The 22828-nt window shown below is 41.5% G+C and overlaps 1 protein-coding gene across 1 annotated transcript in view; it reads right to left on the bottom strand.

Moving 5' to 3' along the window:
* Positions 1 to 22828, bottom strand: part of BRSK2 (BR serine/threonine kinase 2) — a 377628-nt gene that overhangs the window by 103844 nt on the left and 250956 nt on the right. The window contains exon 3 of the mRNA XM_088666107.1: positions 14686 to 14771. Coding sequence (XP_088522233.1) covers positions 14686 to 14771 — 86 coding nt within the window. The remainder of the gene's footprint in view (positions 1 to 14685; positions 14772 to 22828) is intronic.

Raw genomic sequence — 22828 nt, 5'->3', positions numbered from 1 at the left:
TTTTAGAACCATCTTTCAGGAAAACATCAAACTATGATAGATATCAAGAGTGTGTCTCTATCTGCTTAAAGGAACTATGTGATCAGTTTCCATCACAATCAGATACTATGAAACCAAAGGTTTGCTATGTGAAGCTAAACCAAGCCAATAGTCCCCACTAGTCAAATGGGGCTTAGATACAAGTGGTACCAAACCGTTCTCAGATTCCCATGCTGTCATCATGGGAAATAATTCCTGTCCTGGGTGCACACTATGCAGAAGTGACCCCAGGATCTTTAGTTATAACCCCCCTTTTTAATAGCATCTATGGTATAAGATGGGCCTAGAATACCATGCTTGGACAATGTGGTGTTTGATTCATTTTTCTGCTATGAAACTCTGTAGGGAACAGGTTATTGTCCAAGTCTCGATCTAGTGACATCTGGCAAATCTAGTGGTATGTCCAAAATTAGCTTTCTAATTAGGGACTTGGATAACTCATTCCTTCTGCTGTGGACAGCTGATGTTTTGGACAGGGTAAAGCCGTAGGACAAAACTGTATGTAGCTTAAGGTATAATACTAATTTAGATACAACACCATTCATTTATAAAGATGTGTAGACATGCAGACAGATGCCCTCCATTACACAGACTTCAAGCTCAGAAAATTACAAGTCTAGCATTTTTCTTACCCACAGTAGGAACAGCGCAGCAAATTTATTTATTTATCAACTTTCACTTATTAAAAATGCCTCAATATGCAGCATCAACATCTTGAATGAAAAGTAAAACAAACTGAGGGGCAGAGATAATTCAGAGGGTTATTTATTTTTGTTCACCACCCAGAAGCGTCAGAGACAGTAATGGAAACAAATGGAGTAAGACATTTTTAAAAGATTGGTGCTCTTGTCTCGTCAGGGGAAGCAAGAGGAGCACAGAGACAATGTATTCTGTGCTAACAGCTCTGCTAACATGAGGAGAGTGGCAGACTTGTTTGTTAAGCAATGCTCAAGGTGCAAGAGCTGATACACAAAGGAGGTTTTCTGTGTAATGCAACATCTCAAATACTCTGGCTCTAAATTACTAGTGCACCAGAGACACTAACAGAAGCTATTCCTTCGCATTCAATCAATTCCCTTCAAGATTGCCTCCACCAGATGGCTTTGATTAAACAGCCTTACTTTAGTACCCAACTCCTGCTCCATGCTCTTGAATTGAATTAAACTCAATCCCACCATGGAATGGGAATATAAACATATTTACCAAATACTTCTAACTACAGCTATTAACTACAAGTTTATTACTGTGAACCTAGACGCTTTCGCAGAGATTGTATGTGCACACATTTTTTGATTATCCATTTTACAGGTCAGTTCTCAAAGGTGGAGAGGTTCCTGCTGGGATTTAGAATCAATTGCCAAGATGGCTAATTTTGATTTCCTCCTGCTTTAAGGATTATTCAGTACTCTTACTAATCTCATAGACATTTCTTTGCTGGTTCATCTATCTGTGAGCGTTTTTACATGGAAGTAAGCCCCACTATGTTCAATAGGTTAGGATTGCAGCTGCAAATACCTTCCCAGTTAGTATTACAAACATAGACAGATGTCTTTGACTGAAACTACAGGGGCAGAAATTAAATAATACAGTTGGTCCACATGACTCAGCTTTCCCATCTTTTTGGGGAAGGAACTGTGTGTTTCCAGAATTGGAATGGAAGAAGACTATCAATTATGTCCACATTTGTTATATTTTAGAAACTTTTCTGCAGTTTCTTGCACATTAAAACATATCCTGCTTACTCAATGTATTTAGGAGCTTGCATCTGAGTCACTGAACAGAAAATAATATGTTTGTCATTTTGGGGTCACCTTGTTCATTCATGTGCAACACATGGAAGGTGACAAATGGGGTGCTGGGCAGGATCTGATATGGTCTCTATCATTCGTAGAGATGCCAACCTTTGTCCAAAATGGCCCCCCCTCTCATCCCCCCCCCAAAAAAACCACTGCAGGCTGTGTGAAGTTCTACACTGCTCTCATGACCCCAGGAATGTTCCTAGCAAGTGGCAATGGAAGTCAGCACACAGGTGCTAGCCCTTTCCCACCAGGGTAGTGGCTGCAAGAAAGGAAATGCCGGCCACAGGAAACTCAGACTCCGTGGTGGAACCAGAACACTAATGCGGTGGGCTGAAGCACCCACTTTAGACACTGGTAAAAGGGGAGGCATTCCAGTGGCCGCAGGAGGATGGGGGCAGGGAGCAACACATTGCCATTTTTCCTCAGGTGGCTAAACAGGACACACTGCCCCTGCTCAGTAGTGCTCATCAACAGCTAGCTGCTTCCTTCCCTAAGTCCAAAGTGCTGACAAAAGAGTTAAAAAGAAGTTGAAGTAAGAAAGGAGGTTATGAGATGAAGAGAAGGAGGGTGAGTGGAGAAAATTGAGGGGTATATGGGAGGGAGCACAAGCAGAAGATAGGGAGAATAGGAAGCAGCAAATGGAAAGAGTTCTATTTGTTCCACTTTGATTTTGCAATACCTTGTGACTTTCCTGTAGTTATTTCTATTATGTTATTTGGGGTGGGCTTAAATGAGCAAAATGCACTATAATGAGGGCTCAAAGCAGCACTTTCTTTCTAGAAAAAATTGCTGGTACTCAACAGCAACCAGGGGGAGGGCCCAGCGAATGGGGCAGGGGGTGGCCTGACACCAAGACTGGGCAGTGAGGGTGGGTTAGCTGTTCGACACTCCCTTGCCTACCCACCCACCTGCCGCCCAGGTGAAGAGGCTTCCCCGCCCTGCTTTGGGAAGGAGGCAGCAGGACTCCAGGATCTTTCAGAGCATTGCACCTCCTTCCCTAAGCTGGACAAATGCTTCCCAGGCTTAGAGAAGGAGCCATGATACTCTGACAGGATCCAAAAGCTCTCCGACCTCCTTCCCCCCAAAAGGTAGCAGTACTGCGTATCATTGCGTTCCACCAGGGGGAAAAAGTGCACTGGCTTAAAGCACCAAGAGACCAAGGTATGTCTCTGGGTCATAGCTGCCAAGTTATCCCCTTTTTTAAGGGATTTTCCCTTATGCTGAATAGGCTTCCTCGCGAGAAAAGGGAAAACTTGGCAGCTATGCTCTGGGTCCTCACTGAAAGGCAGAGATAAAACCACATGAAGGAAAACTTTGGAGCTTAAAGGGAATGTGATTCAACTGTTCATGGGGAAATAAACAAAGTGCTCAATATGAAGAATGGTTTTATCCTTCAGAGAAAATTGGAACGATTATATGAACCAACCAAGTGATCCTTCAGCAAAAGGGGGGGGGGAGTTTTATTTATTTGGTTCTTATTTGCTTTGTTGTTTTCCCATCTGTATCACAGATTCACCTCCTTGCTAATAATAGCTAACAAGCTCCTAACCTCAAATGGCTCCTTTAGGTATCATCACATCAGAGAGACTAGCAGCCAGGCTAGATATTCTTTTTCTGAACATACTGAAACTCTGAGCTGATCTTAAAAGACACAGAAAGCTGTAACAGCAGCACTGCGATGGCTAAATTCTCCACTGCAGAATTATCTGGAAACATCAGGAAGAAAGCAAACTCTAGAATTCTAGGTTCCCAAATTCTACAGTTTCCATAAAATATTTAGCTATCAGCACACAACAGAGTATTCTGTATATACCCACAGACATACCAGCAAACCTGTATTACTCTCCCTTTCTTGTTTTCTGGGAGATTCAGGTAGTCGCCCCCTCTGCCAAAACAAGTTGAACCCAATTATTATTGATGTGGTTGCATGGAGAGGAGCCTGATCTGCCTTAGCTTGGAGCTGGCACTGCAACATATGAGGATTTTACAGCCCTCAGCTTTCTGCCCTAGCCAGTGGAAATGGCACGGCTTTAGTTACTGCAGGGGGTCTGCCAGTGATAGGATTGCTGCATCAGTTTTCATCTATAAAATGTGAAATAAGTACTACTACTACTAATTTATTATTTATACCATGCCCATCTGGCTGGGTTTCCCCAGCCACTCTGGGCAGATTCCAACAAAATATTAAAATACAATGGTCTGTTAAACATTAAAAGCTTCCCTACACAGGGCTGCCTTCAGATGTCTTCTAAAAGTCTGGTAGTTGTTTTTGTCTTTGACATCTGGTGGGAGGGCGTTCCACAGGGCAGGTGCCACTACCGAGAAGGCCCTCTACCTGGTTCCCTGTAACTTGGCTTCTCACAACAAGGGAACTGCCAGAAGGCCCTTGGCGCTGGACCTCAGTGGGACCTACTCATTGGGCTGGTTTGCATGCAATGCAAAACAATAGTTTAGCATTGAACAAACGAGCCTCAGTGAGCCTGAGCAAAGCCTCAAGTGCCTCACTCTTCCTCCTCTTCCTCCTCCTCCTGTGCAATTTGGATTCATATTTTGGAATTCCTTTGCCCTTTCCCCAATTCCCAGCTTGTCATTATGAATGAATTAAGAATCAGTATTTAAAATAAATTATATTTTGTTTGAAGTTGGATTGTTTTGCCATTGACTAGAGTTTATTTTAAAACGTTTTCCTGGTTCATATGTAACAAGCCACAAATCATGGAAAGTGAACCCTGAATCACAATTTATTTCTCCTCCCAGCTGCACAAAAGGAGAAGAGGGGAGTGAGAGCTGTAGCTGGGCTCTCTGAGGCTCATGCACGTAACGATAATTAATCATAGTTTACTGCTACAAGTGAACAAGGCCTCTAGGTCTGTTCCTATGCACCTGAGTTTACGAGCTTATAAATAGTAATTTGCCTGTTTGCCATAGTGAGTAAGAATTTACTAAAGACAACCAGGCTGAGAAGCTCTAGTTAACTTATTTTTAATCATCAATATGCCTATATATATATATATATATATATATATATATATATATATATATGTAGCTGGGCTGGCTTGTAAACTTTTGTGAGGTGGGGTTGAACTTCTTTTGGGGGGGAGTTTGGAAAAAGGAATAGAAAGATTATTATCTATTATTTTTTAAAATCAAAATGTTAATCTAAATAAAAACACAAACCAAAAAGAAAAAGAAGAGAGAAATACATGATAGAAAGATAAAGAAGGGATAAAGGGGAGAAGAAAAAGAGAAGGAAGGAAGGAAGGAAGGAAGTTCTGATTCTTCGCCTGTACATAAATGTTATTCAACTCAGCCACTCCAATATAACACCCAATAAAACCACTTTCTATAAACCAACATCAGGCCTTGCCCCTGCGACAGTAGGTGCCTGGGGCATGCCGACGTCACTGTGGGGTGTGCCAACATGATGCACACACACTATAAGGTGTGCTGATCTGATGTCAGGACATCCCTGTGACATGCGTGTACCACCCAGTGGAATATTGAGGGTCCCGGACCCTTCATAAAAAATTGTGGGTGCCCAGGCACCCTGGGCCCTGCATAGACGGTGCCTATGAACAACATTGTCTTCAATCCTCAAACCCAAATGTCATTAGTTCATTTTCTTTTTCACACAAAAAGTCTATGGGAGGTTTCCATTTTTTAGTAAATGTTAGCAATGACTTTTCTCTGATTAAACATGTCAGTTTTGCCATCTCAGCTAAGTCCATTGATTTTAACTACCGTATTCCTCCATTGTTGGTAATGATTAATCTTTCCATCTTTGTGCATATAAAAGTGTCACCATTATAATCATATATTGAAACAAAGTTCCATAAGCTTTTTTCTAATTGTAGATCCATAAGCCCTAGCAGGAAGAGTTCTGCCTTTAGTTGAAAATTAACCTTCAAAATTATCCATATCAGTGTGTGTGTATTTGTATCGGGGGGGGGGGGCTTTTTTACATGTCTACCAAGCACGGTAAAATGTCCCTTCATGTTCTTTAAATTTCTAACACATATTTTTATACAGTACATTCTAAATAACTTCTCAGGAGTAAAATATCAACGAAACATCATTTTATAAAAGTTTACTATTAAAGCATAACACAATGTGTATTTTAACCCTTTGGTCCACATATGTTCCCACTGTTCCACCTGTATTTTATACCCAAAGTTTTTTGCCCATTTAATCATACATTCTTTAACTTGCTCTTCTTGCATTCCAAATTCCAGCAGTAATTTGTACATTTTCGCAATAACATGTTCATCATTGTGGGGTGGGGATGAACAAATAAACATTTGGGCACATTCACCTTGCTAAGTACTAAACCAGAGGGCAGGGGTGTATCAAATATCCTCTGTGAAATTGCTGGGTAAGGTCAGCTAGAAATACGGACTGACGCAGCTGTGTACTAAATAAGTGCTTGGACATATAATAGACTAGATGGGAGCCATAAACGGAAGTTTGTTCAGACAAGATGGTGGTATTGTCTGACCAGGCGAGTGGTGTTCACCTTGTTTTGGAGGTAGTTGTACCCCTAAAGGAGAGGTGGGACATATTTTTCAGCTTGAGGGCACCTTTCTCTCATCATCAACCTTCCACAGAGCAGTGGTGGATAGGGCCAAAACCAAAGTGTGTCTGGCAAAGAGAAGATGGAGCATGGCTCTCAGCCTAGCCTACCTCACAGGGTTGTTGTGAGAGGGAGAGAACCATGCCCTATTAGCTCCAATGGAAAGCTGCCAACTTGTCACACACATATGCCAACTTGTCACACAAAGGGGAGCTTTTGAGTAGTGGTGGGGGTTGCTGATCCAAAATTGTCACTAGAGGCATGGGTGTCCTCTGTGCCTCAGAGTGGCTTTAATCGTTTTAGGGTGATATACCAGCTGTGACCCTACCTAGACAGAGAAGCTTGCCATGGTCTGGCAAGCTCATGTTTGGATTATTGCAACATGTTGCACATGTGGTTGCCTTCAGTTGGCCCCAAATTAGGCAATGAGATTGTTAACTGGGACTGGACAGTCTGAACTTTGTACACCAGTGATTCACCATCTGCACTGCTTGTCAGTCTTTCTTTGGGTCCAAGTTTTTACTTTTAGTGGAACAGATTGGAACCAGGTCCCAAGAATTTGCCTCCTTGCATAAGTACTTACACAAACCTTAAGATCATACTCAGAGGCCATTCTCTGGGTACCTCTGCCAAGTGAAATTCAGCAAGTGGCTACTAGGGAGAGGGCTTTTTTATGTTGGCCACCCCAGGTGTGGAATGCCAAGAGATGCTCACCCTTTTTGTGGTTAACCTTTTAAAACCTACACACATTTTTAGAATGTGTGTCTTTAATGATTTTAGTCTCTGAGGCTTGAGTTATATAATTATTTTATTGTTGGTTATTTATATTAAAATTTGATTGATACTTTAAGCTTCCCAGAGGACTTTGTTACTGCCTGCCTTGTTAAATAAGTATATAGAACAGGATTGATCATGGCTGTCCATATATACCTGAGATACAGCAAATGGTAGGAGGAAGACCTTTGGGTCAACTCCATTTGCCCTTCCTTGGCTCCTTTAATCCGTTTGCCTTTTACAGTTGCAGAGGCGTAACTTCAGACATGCATGCAGTAAGTGCTATGCCGGAAATAAAAAGTAGCCCCATGTTCTCCCAAAATAAATTCCTGGCACCATATGCAATTAGGAAACAAGAATGACCAGAGACAAAACTCAGCAGTCAACAGCACCATGACTCCCATGTCTTGAGTGAAATTAGTGATCCAAGTCAGAAGCCAAGCACTCACGTAAGAGCAGTTTTTCCTTCCTCAGTATATTTAGGCATGAAGTATTCTTTTCTTTTGATGCAACCAGTAATTAGGAAACTCATTATATTTCGCAGCTATAGTTTTGCACAGCTAGTGATCTGGTTAGTTCAGAATGAAGGGGAACTGCGGAAGAGAGTTACAGTGAAACAAACACCCTTCTACACTTAAATCAGCATTTTTCTTTGGGGGGAGCGGGAAAGAGAGAAATCCCAGTACGTTTCTACTCAACATACTGAAAGTGTCCAACCCAGACTGTTACAAAATTCTTTCAGGACTTTCCCCCTAGTGCTGCTTTCTATTGATTAAATAATCTCTATTAGATATTAAGCTCCTTGTTATTGGTGAGGCATATAAATTATTCAAGAGCTATATAAATTCTTATGGCGGGCATGAATTTTTAAACCCTCATTTGGTACTGAGCCAAGACCTCTTCATTTAAAAATTGGGTTCCCCCCTCCCCATTTCCCTCTGGCAGGAAATGAATAGATGTGTGCCTATGATTTTATTTTGTTCTAAGGGGGATCATCTTAACACCCACTGATTATTTGAAGGGATATGTTAAAAACAAAGGTTGCTAGGCATATTTAGGATGAAGCTAAAGAGGTGTGTTTTTATGCTGCCGAACCACTTGAGTCTTTGATTTATTGGGGATGAAAGGCTTTTTTGAATGCTACTTTGCCTGTTATTTATAGTGTGTTGTTGTGCATGCCTAAACACCACCAAATATCTGCATAGGGGTATACAGCCACCCAGAGGGATCTCCAGGCTATGTTGGGCAAGCTTAACACTTCATCAGCCAGTGCCCTTTCCAAAGAAGCAAATTTCCTTTGCTCCAGTGGCCAATTATCAGGGCTCCCCTAGCAATCCTACAATGTTCCTGACTTTTAGTTTTAAGAATCTCTCTGTGTGTCCAAACTCTGCCTTCTGATGAATTTGTGCTCCTCTTATATTCCATTACCGTACTATGCTTTTGTTGCCCAATATGTTGGTATCCTGATTATTCTCTAAATGGGCTATGGTTTATTCACCATGAGGAGGATTGCAGTAGTACCCCTCCCCCCCACAACCCCCCCCCCTACTCAGTGGCATATAAAACTCCATGTGGCATCTTCTTCTCAGATGACTCTGATTGCTATAAACAGATAAATTGTGGAGAAAAAAATAAGGTACAGTGGTACCTTGGGTTACAGACACTTCAGGTTACAGACGCCTCAGGTTACAGACTCTGCTAACCCAGAAATAGTACCTCAGGTTAAGAACTTTGCTTCAGGGTGAGAACAGAAATCACATGGTGGCGGTGTGGCGGCAACAGGAATTTCAGGTTAAGACGGACCTCCAGAATGAATTAAGTTCTTAACCCGAGGTACCACTGTAACACATATACTTCTCATGTAAGATTTGTATTTTTGTACATCCTTGACTAGTACAAAGGTATACAAGTGAAATTATTATTCCAATATTTATTTATAACCTTTTTTTGATAAATGCATTCCAAATGTCATTATATTGTCCAGACACAATCTATGTCTATTGCAATTTTTCTTCTAGATTTCCCCCCCTTTTATGCACTTTTTGTTTCTTTTTTATATTTGATTTCATTTGATTGAAATATTTTCAATAAAATATAAGGTTGTGGTATTTTTTTAAAGTAAGATTTGAATTTTTTTGTATTTTTATATTCTAGATTCCTGATGAAAAATTAGAAATAATTCTTACATTACAAAGATGTTTCCATAGATATTAATGAGGCATTGACATTTATTTATATGGCATCCTACAATCAGGGGCTGGCACTATGCTGTGGCTTTGCCATTGAGCATGGCACATTGTTCACTCACTTACTTTCCTGCAATGATTCTTCCTGCCCGGAGAACACTGGAAACAATGTGATGTAGAATTGATCTACACATGCAGCAGAATATGGACCATACCTGTCTGAGTGCAGGTGAGAGATCTCATGCTTTGAATGCTCCATTTATAAAGCTACATTCACATGGAAAACTAGCATATCATAGGGAAGACTAGACCAAACTCTGGCATACTAGTTTTCCATGTGTAGGCATTGCTGTCTTTTCTTTTTTTAAAAAGGGAGAGCATTTAACTTGAGATTGACCCAACTGCAGTCTGAACCAGATTCCAGGAATCATTCTACTGCATGTGTAGGTCACCTCCTAGTCAACTTGACCTTTCTACATATTAGAAAGAAAACCAGGATTGTAGCACAATGAGTTGTCTCATTAGCTAAGCTAGGCTGCTAAATTTTTAATTCCCCCCGCCCAAATGCATTTTCAGCCTTAAATAAACTGTAGAAAAAGGATTTGATTCATGACTGCATTAGGAATCTACTCAACCAAAGCCTCTTGTCACAAATTAAATCATAAACCCAAAGTAAAACATGATTTGTGAAATTAACATTTATCGAGGAAATATTCCCCAGCGCTGCATTATGCTTAGTCTTTGGCATCCAAAATATCAGCCATAATTCATAATATTCCTAAGAAACCATGCCACCAGCATTGCCATCAAGGCAAGGAGTTTGATGGAAAAGTGATGCAGTAACCAGGGACTCACATTAGATGGGGATGAGCTGTGCTGTATTTCTTAGTAACATCAGCATTCCTCCTTCCACCCTTGAACCATGTGTGCTGTCAAATTACTTGAACCCTTTCATCCCTCCACTGGCACTCCCCTGCATTGTTTAATATTATCCAAATCTCATTGATTGATTGATTATCTTTCCATATTTCCAGTCTTATAAACTTTGTTTTAATAATGAGCAATGACATTTACCACTAAATCAGTATAATTTTCCTTAAATTATCATAATTAATCATAACAGCTAGCTTTTTATACGTTGACAACAACTATTCTTCATCTGAGGATCCTGGGATAAGGTTCTCTGAGATACATCTTTTTTAAAACCCCAATTTACAGATGGAGCAACTGTAGTTTAGATTGTCATGGATGAACTGCTCGGATCCATACAACTATTCAATGGTGTTGCCGGCTTTTAAGGCATTGAATTTCACAATGCAATTACGATGATAAAATGTGCATTAAAATGCATATGATAGTGAGAATAATTTGGAGAAATTGCTTTGCAAAAAATGTGTGTATTAGGGTAAATTCCATACAAAAAATGTGTATATTAAGAGAAATTCAGACTGAAATGCTGATGAATTTTCATGAGGACTTTAAAAAATATTAACAATAATGAACACAAATTGATACAGACATGTGGAGAATTGAACTTAAGACTGGAAAAAACGAGAAACTGAAAAAGGCAGAAATGAACAGATCTACCAATGCCTACTTAAAGTGCAATTCTATGCAGGATTAGGAGTAACTACACGAGATTAGGTTGTTGTAGAAACAACTTCAAAGAGTTCTAGGGCAATTTAACAATGTACAGATCTGCCGTGAGATGAGCTTTTGTGGATAAGCATGGATATACGAAATCTTGATTCAAATTTACGCTCAATTACAAAGCTTGTTAGGAAGCCTTGAGAATATCATCACCACTCAGCATAAACTACCTTACAAGGTTGTTGCATACAAACATAAGGTAAGGTAATAAATAACACTATGGCGGGAAGGTAAACTAAAGAGCGTTTCCATGTGCTCTGGAACTCGTCACGGGATCCCATTGCGCCAGAAGTGGTTTAGTCATGCTGGCCACATGACCCGGAAAGTTGTCTGTGGACAAACGCCAGCCCCCTTGGCCTGAAGCAAGATGAGCGCTGCAACCCCATAATTGCCTTTGACTGGACTTAGCTGCCCAGGGGTCCTTTACCTTTTTTACCTTTATGCATACATACATACATACATACATACATACATACATACATACATACATACATACATACATACCTATGGTGGGACTTATGTCTGAGTAGACATGCCTAAGATTGCGCTATAAAACACTATTCTGACCTCTGAGTAGGAAAGGGAGGATACAGATGAAACAAATAACATTTCTGGTCATAAAGGTCTCTGCTTTCACCTCATGCAAACAATAGTATTTTCCACCTTTTCAATGCTGTACTTCAAAATGATCAGTCCAGTTTTAAAGTAGCTATGTGGTAATCATATAAAGATAAATGTAACTTCATTGACCTTTTAAGATATGGGGTTGGGAGGAACACAATTATATGACATTGATTCCTGATTGTGACATAAGATGGTGTTTTGGTGTTTTTTGTTTTACTGTGCAACCACCCACCACTCCCCTAGGCCTAAATTACTCATTCTTAGAACAATTAGTTTCCTACAGGAGAAACCATAATGATTTCAAAATAGTAAATTTTGGGGCACAGGTAGGAATTATGTACAATTGTCAAGTTGCTTTAAGACATTTTATGTAGTCGGTGACAAAATAATAATAATGCCCATCGCTTTACTGACTACTGCACACACCTCTCTTTCTCTCTCTCTCTCTCTCTCTCTCTCTCTCTCTCTCTCTCTCTCTCTCTCTCTGTGTGTGTGTGTGTGTGTGTGTGTGTGTGTGGTGTGTGCAGTCTGTGTACACACACGCCCTCAAGGGGGAGGGAGGGAGGGAGAGAGAGAGAGAGATGTGTGCAGTAGTCAGTAAAGCGATGGGCATTATGACGAAAGATTGCTGGTAGCCACAGTTCACTGCTGAAGAGAATTTCTCACGCCAAAATAAATTACAGCCACTTCTACTAAACCAACCCTTGAACTGTAGGCACAATCTTATTGGATAAAAATTCATTGTTCCAGTTGTATGGTCCACATGGGATTATTACATCCATACAACACTCTTTTCTTGGTTTACCAATTATTATACCCTGACAGAGTTGTGACATTAAAAGGGCTACCTCCAGCAAAGCTTTAATAATAATAATAATAATAATAATAATAACCTTTGCTTGCAATACAGTTAGAAACTTGAAAAGACACCATTTAGTTCCCTCATATGTTTTCTCTTTCTCATTTAAAAATAATTGCCCCACCCCGCAATACACAAGTGAGTTAAGATTAATATGGCATGTCTGTCTGGCAAGAAATTCAATATTTTGGGGTTCTTTTTAATAAACTCTGGGAAACTCTGTCCATGGTTCAGACTCACTGGCTCACTGTGAAAATACTCTAGACAAGCTATATTAATTATTCGTGCAAAGACAGCAGAACAGAGTTGCTGGTTTATTTGGTAGAAGCAAACCCCACCACTCATAAAAACCTTCAGTATCTCAACTGACTATGGGATTTTAATTGCACTTCAGCAAGAGAGACATAATCAAATTCAAATTCAAAAGATTTTAATGACAAAGTGCTTTATTAAACTGATTGGTTGCAAGATCTGCTAGACTTGATGTTGGGCAACCCAAGTTCAAAGTCTAGTGCAGGCAGACTCAATGAGTGGCCTTGAAAAGTCACACACTGGTTTGGTTCTGGTAATCATCTAAATTGTCCTTTAGATAACCGATGGGCAACCTGTGGTTCCAGGGCTGCACATACCTTTAGCTCCTGACCTCATTTTATGCCCCTCCCAACACCTATTGAAGCCCTATACATCCATCCTCTTAAAGTTCCTTCCTTCCTTCCTGTTCACTTCCTCTCATTTTTTCCTGACAATTTTTTTCACAATTGCTCCCTCTCCACTCTTTATGCAACACAGGAGTCTGATATGGACCACTGAGTTATGGCTCTGTATGTAGTTTTAGAACAATTGGAAGGGGCAGTATTTTATTTGATAAAAAAAACATTGCTTTTTTAAAAAACAAAACAAAACAATTTTCTTGTTATATGGCTTCAGGGAAAAAAACATTTTTAAGCCACCAGTCTGAGAACAAATTGGAAGGATACATACCATAGAGGAACATCTATTGATATAGCCATAGTATGTGTATAGCACACTAAAGTCTGAAAAGAATAATTTTCACTTGCTTTCCAAAAGAGCAGCTATGTATATTGGTCTGTTGTACTAAAAGAAAAAAACCTCTGTATGTTCATTGCATAGTAACCCCATCAAACCTAAGGAAGCTTATTTCCCCTAATCTAAATCTAATATGAGGCAGCCAAAATAAAAAATGAAGAAGGGCAAACTTTTGATTCCATATTCAGGTAGGTAGCCGTGTTGGTCTGACACAGTCGAAATATAATTCTCAGAACCTAGAGCTTTCTGCATACAAAGCAGGTGGTCTGCCACTGAGGTGTGGCTCGCTCCTACTCTGTGCTACCACCCAGGGCCAAATGTAGGTTTGATGAGGCCCTAAGCTACTGAAGGTAATGGGGCCCTTTATATGTCCAGCTGTCCTTTGTCAACAACAAAAATTGTCGCTGCTTTTTGTGTTGAATATATGCTACATGGTAATTTATGGACCTAATAGGTATCTAAAGCCATTTGCATATAACAAAATATGTATTTTGTCAAAGTAATTGTTGAGCTAAAAAACAATTAAGAAGAAGTATATTTTGGAGGCCCCTCAAGAGAGTGGGGCCCTAAGCTATAGCTTGTTTAGTATACGTAAATCAGGCACTGCTACCATCATCCCTGCTACCACCAAGCTACTTTACTTCCTCTACTGATATGTATTGCCAGCGATGTCCCCGCAAATCAGTAAGCAACTTTGGCAGTGATAATCACTATCTCCTATACACAATTGCTTTTAGAGGAATACCTGCTGGATTTATACGGTATCACATTTTATGCTAAAAACATGCTGAAGAAAGGGACCAGAACCACATCATAGTACGAATACCAGTTCTACACCTCTACTTAAAGGTAAAGGTAAAGGGAACCCTGACCATTAGGTCCAGTCGTGACCGACTCTGGAGTTGCGGCGCTCATCTCGCGTTATTTGCTGAGGGAGCTGGTATACAGCTTCCAGGTCATGTACCCCTCTACTTAGGCACTGTTAAAAACCTTGTTGGGAAAGCATAAAAATGAAATTTTTGTGGTTTGTGCACCTGCTGTGTACAGCCATTTAGTGGGCTACATCCCATGTTAACGGATACTTAATGCATTTCCCACACACCCATCCCATCCCCTTGGCATGTGAATAATACTTACAAATATTTTTTATTTTCATAAACATCGTGCAGCTTTAAAACATGCGGGTGTTCTATCAACTTCAGGATGGCTATTTCCCGCTCCACCTGAAAGAGAAAAGCAAAACACAAGGAATTGTTAGAATCAGTGTCTTAAGACTACCTTAAGAATCTGTACTACTGTGTGTCTTCAGTTATTACCCACCGCCACCCCTTAAGTACCACTGACTTCCCACGGTGTAGTAACCACACAAAAAACAAAGTAAAAATTCAGGAAATGGCAGGGCATAGAAATAATAATGTGTGCTTAGTAATAATGAATGAACACATTATTAACAACAATATTGTTATTAACTTCCACAGCACTAGGACACACCTTGCTGGGGCATTTGCTTGTGTGCAGGCATCCCTGGAGGGTCTACCATGGCTGACACCTTGCCTGCTCCTCCAGTACCCACTACTACTTACCTTCTCCACCGGCTGTGGCCCTCCATCCACCAGTCTCTCTGTCATGTTTGTGAGTGAGCAAGCTTCCCTGTTGGTGGTCCTCTAAGACCATGAGCCAAGAGTGTGTGTGCTCATGTCCCTGGCCCATTGCAGTGCTTGTAAGTCCACTCACAAGCTCAAGGGAGAATCTGGGAGATGCTACAAGCTCTCATGGGCTTACTCAGCAGCAGTCCTGAAATGAGTTGGGGAGCTGAGCAGCTGCTCGGTTTCTCCAGCCCATTACGGTGCTGCTGCCTCCCCCCTGCCCCCCCCCCAATCTGAAGCCAAGCCTGCTTCTCAGATATGCAAAGTTTACACAAATTATTTCTAGAGGGGTTGACATGTAATCTATTGCAGCAAAAACAACAAAGAGTCTTATGACACCTTAAAAACTACAAATTTATTGTGGCAAAAGCTTTCATGGGTTAGTGTTCCCACATCACATACATGAAATGCTATCCTTAGTGGGCACTTACATGCACATAGCAATATTAAACAATAAAAAATACAAGCCTACAGCAACCTTCTCATGTTTATGAAGATAACTACTTTCCCCCCTTAAATAAGCTAAAAGTGGTATTCAGAAATCCTAAAGTAAAACTATTTCTCCCACACTTTCCCCTCTCTCTTCTCACCATGTGCCTGTCACGCCCTCCCCAAATCTGCTCTAGAGCATTGGGAGAACCTCAGTGCACAGGAGGAGGAGAAATTGGACAATCTCCTTACTGCTACATTGAATACAATCCCATATTTCTGAAGTCTTATGAATGAGGAGTTTACTCTTAAACAGCCTCCATTCATTTAATAATACTGACATTTCTTTCATATGGTACCCAGAGCTTCAAAGTCTGATGTGCAGATTCTGAGTAAAACCCAACTATACCTTCTTACATTCAGAATAGAGGAAAAATGGAGGCAGATTTGCTAATCTCCTCTGATGAACCAGAAGCCTTAATTAATTGCGCACATGAAATTAGCAAATACCCATTTTATTTTGTTTCACTAAGTGTCACTATATGGGTGAATTTACAGTCCATGAACAACAGATTGGCAGGTACACTTATGTAATAACAAACTATTGGTGCCCTAATTACATTGCCCAATGAATTGAGAGGGAAATCTAGAGGGACTGAGCACTTGGCTCTCAAGAAGCAGAATGATACAACTCCAGAAGGAATCTACTCTGAACTCAGTTTAGAAGCTGCTACTGGTGGTACTATTATAGCTGCTTCATCCTGGCATATTGTGTCATAACTTCCTGTGGATGGGCAATTGGCATGGGTCTGGAGAGAGTCAAAGAGGCTCTGGCACACTTTCCTAATGGCCAAAATTAGAAAGGCAGGAAAGCTGGTACGATGCTTGCCTGGCTCTAGACCACAGTATAGATTTCCCCATTTCACTTGCCATGGTTAGGATGTTACTTTGACTGCAGGGCAGAACAGAGATCACCACTTGTACTGTGCCACAGCTAAAGCACATTTTTTTTAAAAAAAATCTAGGCTACCTTATGCATTGTGGAGAAGACCTGGAGTATTTCTGATACTGGATCCTGACATGTGTTATGTTCATACCAATAATCCCCCCTTTTTGTTCCAGAAAGGCCTGCAGCACATTGCCTTTGAAAAACCCCTGCTGTTGACGGCTGTGGCAACATGTCCGACCAAAGTGAGAGATGGGGTGCTAGGGCTGTCTCAGGGCACTTCTTAGTTACTGTCCAAAAGCTTAAGATGAACAGGCACATAAAAACAGAGGCTTATGGCTTATGTTGCTCAGACAATGGCCTCAGTTACAGTTTTTCTCTGATTCACTTTCGACACTAAGTGGGGGAGGATAGGTAAAGGTAAAGGTAAAGGGGCCCCTGACCATCAGGTCCAGTCGTGTCCGACTCTGGGGTTGCGGCGCTCATCTCGCTCTATAGGCCGAGGGAGCCGGCGTTTGTCCGCAGACAGCTTCCGGGTCATGTGGCCAGCATGACAAAGCTGCTTCTGGCGAACCAGAGCAGCGCACGGAAACGCCGTTTACCTTCCCGCCGGAGCGGTCCCTATTTATCTACTTGCACTTTGATGTGCTTTCGAACTGCTAGGTGGGCAGGAGCTGGGACCGAGCAACGGGAGCTCACCCCGTTGCAGGGATTCGAACCGCCGACCTTCTGATCAGCAAGCCCTAGACTCTGTGGTTTAACCCACAGCGCCACCTGGGTCCCGCAAATATTGCGTAAAAGAGCAAATATTCACCTTCTGCAACAAACAATCCACTGCTAGGATCTACATGCTGTATTTTTAATTACTGTAAGCTACACTAACTTTTTGGGACACGGGTGGTGTGTGGGTTAAACCACAGAGCCTAAGGCTTGCTGATCAGAAGGTCGGCGGTTCGAATCCCTGCGACGGGGTGAGCTCCTGTTGCTAAGTCCCAGCTCCTGCCAACCCTTTGAAAAGTCAAATTGCAAGTATACAAATAGGCACTGCTCTGGCGGGAAGGTAAGCTGCGTTTCCATGTGCTGCTCTGGTTCGCCAGAAGCGGCTTTGTCATGCTGGCCACATGACCTGGAAGCTGTATGCTGCGCCAGCTCCCTCAGCCAATAGAGCGAGATGACTGCCACAACCCCAGAGTCGGTCACATCTGGATTTAATGGTCAGGGGTCCCTTTACCTTTACCTTATACTAACTTTTTTATTTCTCAGTCATTAGCAAGTCACCCTCTTTTTAGAGGGGTACCTGTCTAGTCTCCCCTCCCCCCTGAAAACAGACTAAGCATCTTGTGGCACCTTAAAGTTTAAAAAAACTGTATAAAGTGGACTCCACAAAAACCTAGGCTATAATAGATTGTCAGCCTTTAAGTTGTCACAAGACTCTCACTTGAGTTTTCAAGCTACACTTATCCCATGCTTCCACAATTTAATAACAAGGGCTAGAAACTTTCATATTAAAAACAAAGCAGTTGATCATTACAAATAAAATCTACAAAGGAACATGCATCTATAGTGTACAATTCTGATGGTTTAATGCAGGATGGTGTAAGTAATATTATAATGCTCAGAGCAAGCTCAATAAATGCTCAGTTATTCTGCAGAAATATCTATGTTTTTTCCTGGCACTTTATAGAATTCTGGATTAGGGTTGAATAATATTTATGTAGTAGAAGTAAATAAGAACCAAGAAAAAAAGTGTCTGATCAACAGTTTGCTCATGGGAAGAAGGTAGTAGGAAAACTTTATCATGAGCACTGATTGCAGTTGAATGTAGCATGACAGAACTTAAAAGAGTTCATTGAGTAATAGCAGCTCCAACAGAGAATCGAAGGAAACTGCAACATGAGTCATTAAAAGGTGCCTGCCCATGCAGAGGTAATTTGTATTAGCTTTTGCTGGTTAAGTGGCACACACAAAATGTACAGGAAGGTGATGAACACTAAATCTATGGCGAAGTGGCTTCTCCAGAGGCCCAGATGATGGTTCCCTATGGCACCAAGAGACACCTGAGTCCCGATTTGGTAAGTCATCAGGACATTTGATTACAAAGTCTGCAGATGATGATGATGATGATGATTATAATAAAGTATTTATAACCTGCCCAGCCCATCTGGCTGGGTTTCCCCAGCCTCTCTGGGTGGCTCCCAACAGATTAAAAACAGAATAAAACATCAAATATTAAAACATTCCCTAAACAGGGCTTCCTTCAGATGTCTTCTGAAAGTCAGCTGTTTATTTCCTTGGCATCTGATGGGTGTTCCACAGGATGGGCATCACCACCGATAAGGCCCTCTGCCTGGTTCCCTGTAACCTCATATCTCGCAGTGAGAGAAGTGCCAGAAGGCCCTCAGAGCTGGACCTCAGTATCCAGGCAGAACGATGAGGGTGGAGACGCTCCTTCAGGTATACAGGGCCGAGGCCATTTAGGGCTTTAAAGGTCAGCACCAATACTTTGAATTGTGCTTGGAAACGTACTGGCAGACCATTGCGCCATTGTGAATTCACTGCTAACTACCAACTCTGTGACACTCATTTCACTAAAGTGGTTATAAGAATCTGCCCTTGCGCTCATACTATACAAGAGAAAACAAAGCACCCCTGAGCTTTTCTTATGCTTTTACATCATATGTGAATGTCAGTATGGTTTCCAGCTTTAAAACTGCACTAGCTAAATGAAAAATTCCCACTCTTCCATTTATTGTTTAGGCTGTTGCCTTAATCAGAACTAGTGATGAGTCCTGGTCTTCTTTTCCAAACCTGGCACCATACTCCTAAAATAAATGTGGCCTCTAGGCTCTAGGAAGGAAAGTATAAATGTTTCTTTCACCCCATCCAGAAAATATGTTTGGGGTGGGAGTTGGTAAAAGGGAAATGCTAAGCACTGTCCCCTTCCTTCCAAGCCCCTCCTGAAACTGGCTCCTGGTTTTAGGATAAGTGACAGAAACATTACTCCTCCCCATAATCCCGAAGCTCCCTTCCAAAGGGGAAATAGAGGCATTGGTCTGCCTCTCACTGCTGACTTTGCCACTCAGTACTGGGGCAGTGAGTATATTTGCCCAAACCACAACATTATCTGCCCAGAGGTGCAGCACTTTCTGGCATCAGGAAAGGAAGACAGTTTGCTGAATGGGAGAAAGTAAACCAAGGGCACCACTCAAGTGGGAGCTAATCTCCCCATACCCACTTCCTTACCAAGTTTGGAGTCTGGAATGGGAAGCATGCCCCCCCCCCCCCGGTGCTGTATCACTTTGCAGCCCACTTACTTTGTCCAATGAAACTCAAGTGAGACTCAAAGAGCCCTTAAGAATAAAGCCAGCCTCAGTTTGCAAAGCACTGAGCTTCTTTCCTGTCTACACCTAAATGGGATGGAGTGCTGAAAACCATCTTTTATGGTAGAGATGCCAAATAAGCTTGCTAGGCTGGATAGGAGCTTCAGAAGTTCATATTTCTCACCTCAGAGAAATAATAGCATTATGAGGTTCCAATTCTTCTACAGCTCAGATTAAAATCTAAGACACAAAAGTATTCCTGTTTAGTCATATAATCCTTCGCTTCCCTTTCCTTTAACAAGACTCAGCAGCTAGAGCAGTAGCAATGTCGTTCCAGCTGTGCCAGGAACACGGAAAGAATAAAAAAATCAAGTCTCTCCCTCCTGTCTCTCTCCAGAGGCATTGGTAGTGTTCCAGGACACAGGCGTTAGTGGCTCTTGGGAAATTTAGTCTTCTCAGAAGCTACTGCAATGGCAATAGCAGTGGCAGATCTGATCTTCCTCCATTGATCATCATATGGCTGGAGCAGGCAAGTTTTGTTTACAGGGCAAAAGGTAGCATTGGGGATGGTGATGATGATGATGATGATGACAGTATTATTATTTTGAGGGGGAAGGGGAAGCAGAGATAGGAAACCAAATATAACATAAGCTACAAGCAGGAAGTTGCCTGTCAGTGTTTGATAGATACATTAGGGACTGATTTTAATAAAAGTCTATTTTCATGAGTGAAAATAATTTCTGTCTTACATAACATAGACGCTAAAAACACTTCCAAACCAGCATGTCTAGTGGTTATATCAGAACACTCAGACAGTACTTCCATTCCTGAATTGGCCCCCGCTTTCTTTGTGACCTTCAACAAGTCAACGATTTCTCTATGACTTACATCCCCCATTGGTGACATGAGATATTTGGTAAAATTGTAATAGCTATCAATTCTGGATTGTACCACCTGGAAACAGGGGAAATCAGACTCCACTAAAATTGCAAGAACAACATGAGGATAATAAATTTCACCTGCCTTTGTCTTTGCTCTCTCAAATGAAATGTCTGTCTGTATTTATTATTGCTTTCCCATGTAACTGAATTAAATACTGAAAGCCAGGGATAATGACACGATCCTTATCCAGATTGCTGTGGAAATTGATACAATGCCATTGTCAACTCTTCCTCCATTCTATAGAAACATTGCAGAGACATTGTGTAGTAGTTCTATCAAAAGCTTAAAGTGTAGCCATGTTTCCAAAATTATCTCTGCAGCGCAGCAGCGAATGTCTGCCTAAGAACAGGATTTCACATTTCCAGGGAAACACCAGTGGATGATATAGGGCAGACAGAGACTGTAGTAATTGTATCACTGGATTGGTTAGGAGAACACAGTGGAAATCCATGTAATCACACAATCAGTATGAAGCCTCTGAAATAAAAACCAAACAGATCTTAAGTACGGGATACAACTGTGCATTCTTTCCCTCACCTTTGCCAACGATTGGTACCACTTTTATGCCTCCTTGCACCAGGAAACCCACATATTGCTTTCTGGCTCCAAGCCAGGAAGGATGAGAGTAGAGCCCTGCAGGGCTGGCTGCTTTAATGCAGATACAATTATCAGAGAGCAAGACAAGCCTCAAACTGCTAGGCTGGAGAGAGGCTCCAGGAGCCTGCAGTAAACCAGAATCATGGAGTGACATTTGCATAATGTTAAAAAGACACATCCATCTGCCACACAAATCCCAGTCCCCAAGAGAGGATTCCAGATTCGTTTTTTGTCCCCCTTTTCTGCAAGGGGCTTTGTCCAGGTCATGGCAAAAGCATTTGGCTGGAGAGAGGGGTCAGAAATGACTTCAAAGTGGACACAAAGGCATATCACTTGCTTTATGACCTTGCAGGTGCCAATTAGAGGTTTTTAGGGTCTAAGCAGGGAGTTGATTAGCTAGTAAGATGCTTCACTGACTCTGCTAATGAAAGAGACTAACACGAAGGCAACATTTCCCTTAGCAGGAACAATGCAAAATATTCACTTATGTCCTCACCTCCAGCCCTTTTCCTCCAGGAGAACTGGCTTCTCTTTGCTTTAAGCTCAATTCACGTGCATGGATGTCGGTGAGAAAGCAGCACTTTATTTCCAATATCCTAACTCGCAACATAATCTGCAGAGCCCATCCTATGTTTCTAAGAGGCAAATGTCATTCCTGTCTCTTATGCATGCTCTTATGCATTTCTTTTACATTCATTTTCCTCACTTTTTGGGTGACTGAGTTAGTTGAGAAAAGATGGAACTGCAAATGTTTGCTCCATAAATGGATAGAAACAGAAGCTAGTGTTACCTTATTCTGTCCATCTGTTTCACACTCACTCCCAGCAGGCCCTCCTTATATAGTAGAAAGCTGAAAGGCTGTCCTCTCCACAGAGGCAGTAGGAAGGGCTGGGGGAACTGGGTAACATTTCCAATCACTCAGGCCAGGGAGTGCAAAAGTAAATTTGAAATTGCCAGCATCAGCCCAAGCACTGAGATACAAATTTTAGTTCCCACACCCTCCTCCTCTAGTTCATGGCCAACTTGCACAGCACCTGATTTAATCACAAGGCCCTTGAGCTGGTACTCAGAAAGGAACAGAGTGCCCCAATACAATTAATAGGTTTTTGCTTGGAATTCCAAGCACTATCTCTGAGTATTGTAAATGTCAGGGAAAGGCCATTTATCCCTCCTCCCTCAACCCACCATTAGATGACTCTTTGTCACCTCATGGGAATTTACAAATGATTCAAGCCATGTTTGAGTTGATGATCAACATGCATTTGAGGAATCACTCAATCGACTGAAAAAGCATAGGAGGGGAAATGTAATCTGAAGTAGGAGACTTCCTCCATACATGTTAGATGCTTGCTTGTGATATATTGGAATAAGGAAAGTTCAACATAACAAAGCTCCATTGC

This window comes from Zootoca vivipara, chromosome 1 (assembly GCF_965207765.1).
Source record: "Zootoca vivipara chromosome 1, rZooViv2.hap1.1, whole genome shotgun sequence".
Taxonomy (NCBI): Eukaryota; Metazoa; Chordata; class Lepidosauria; order Squamata; family Lacertidae; genus Zootoca; species Zootoca vivipara.
The sequence above is the reverse complement of the archived record's forward strand: the minus strand, read 5'-3'. Positions and strand labels throughout refer to the sequence as shown.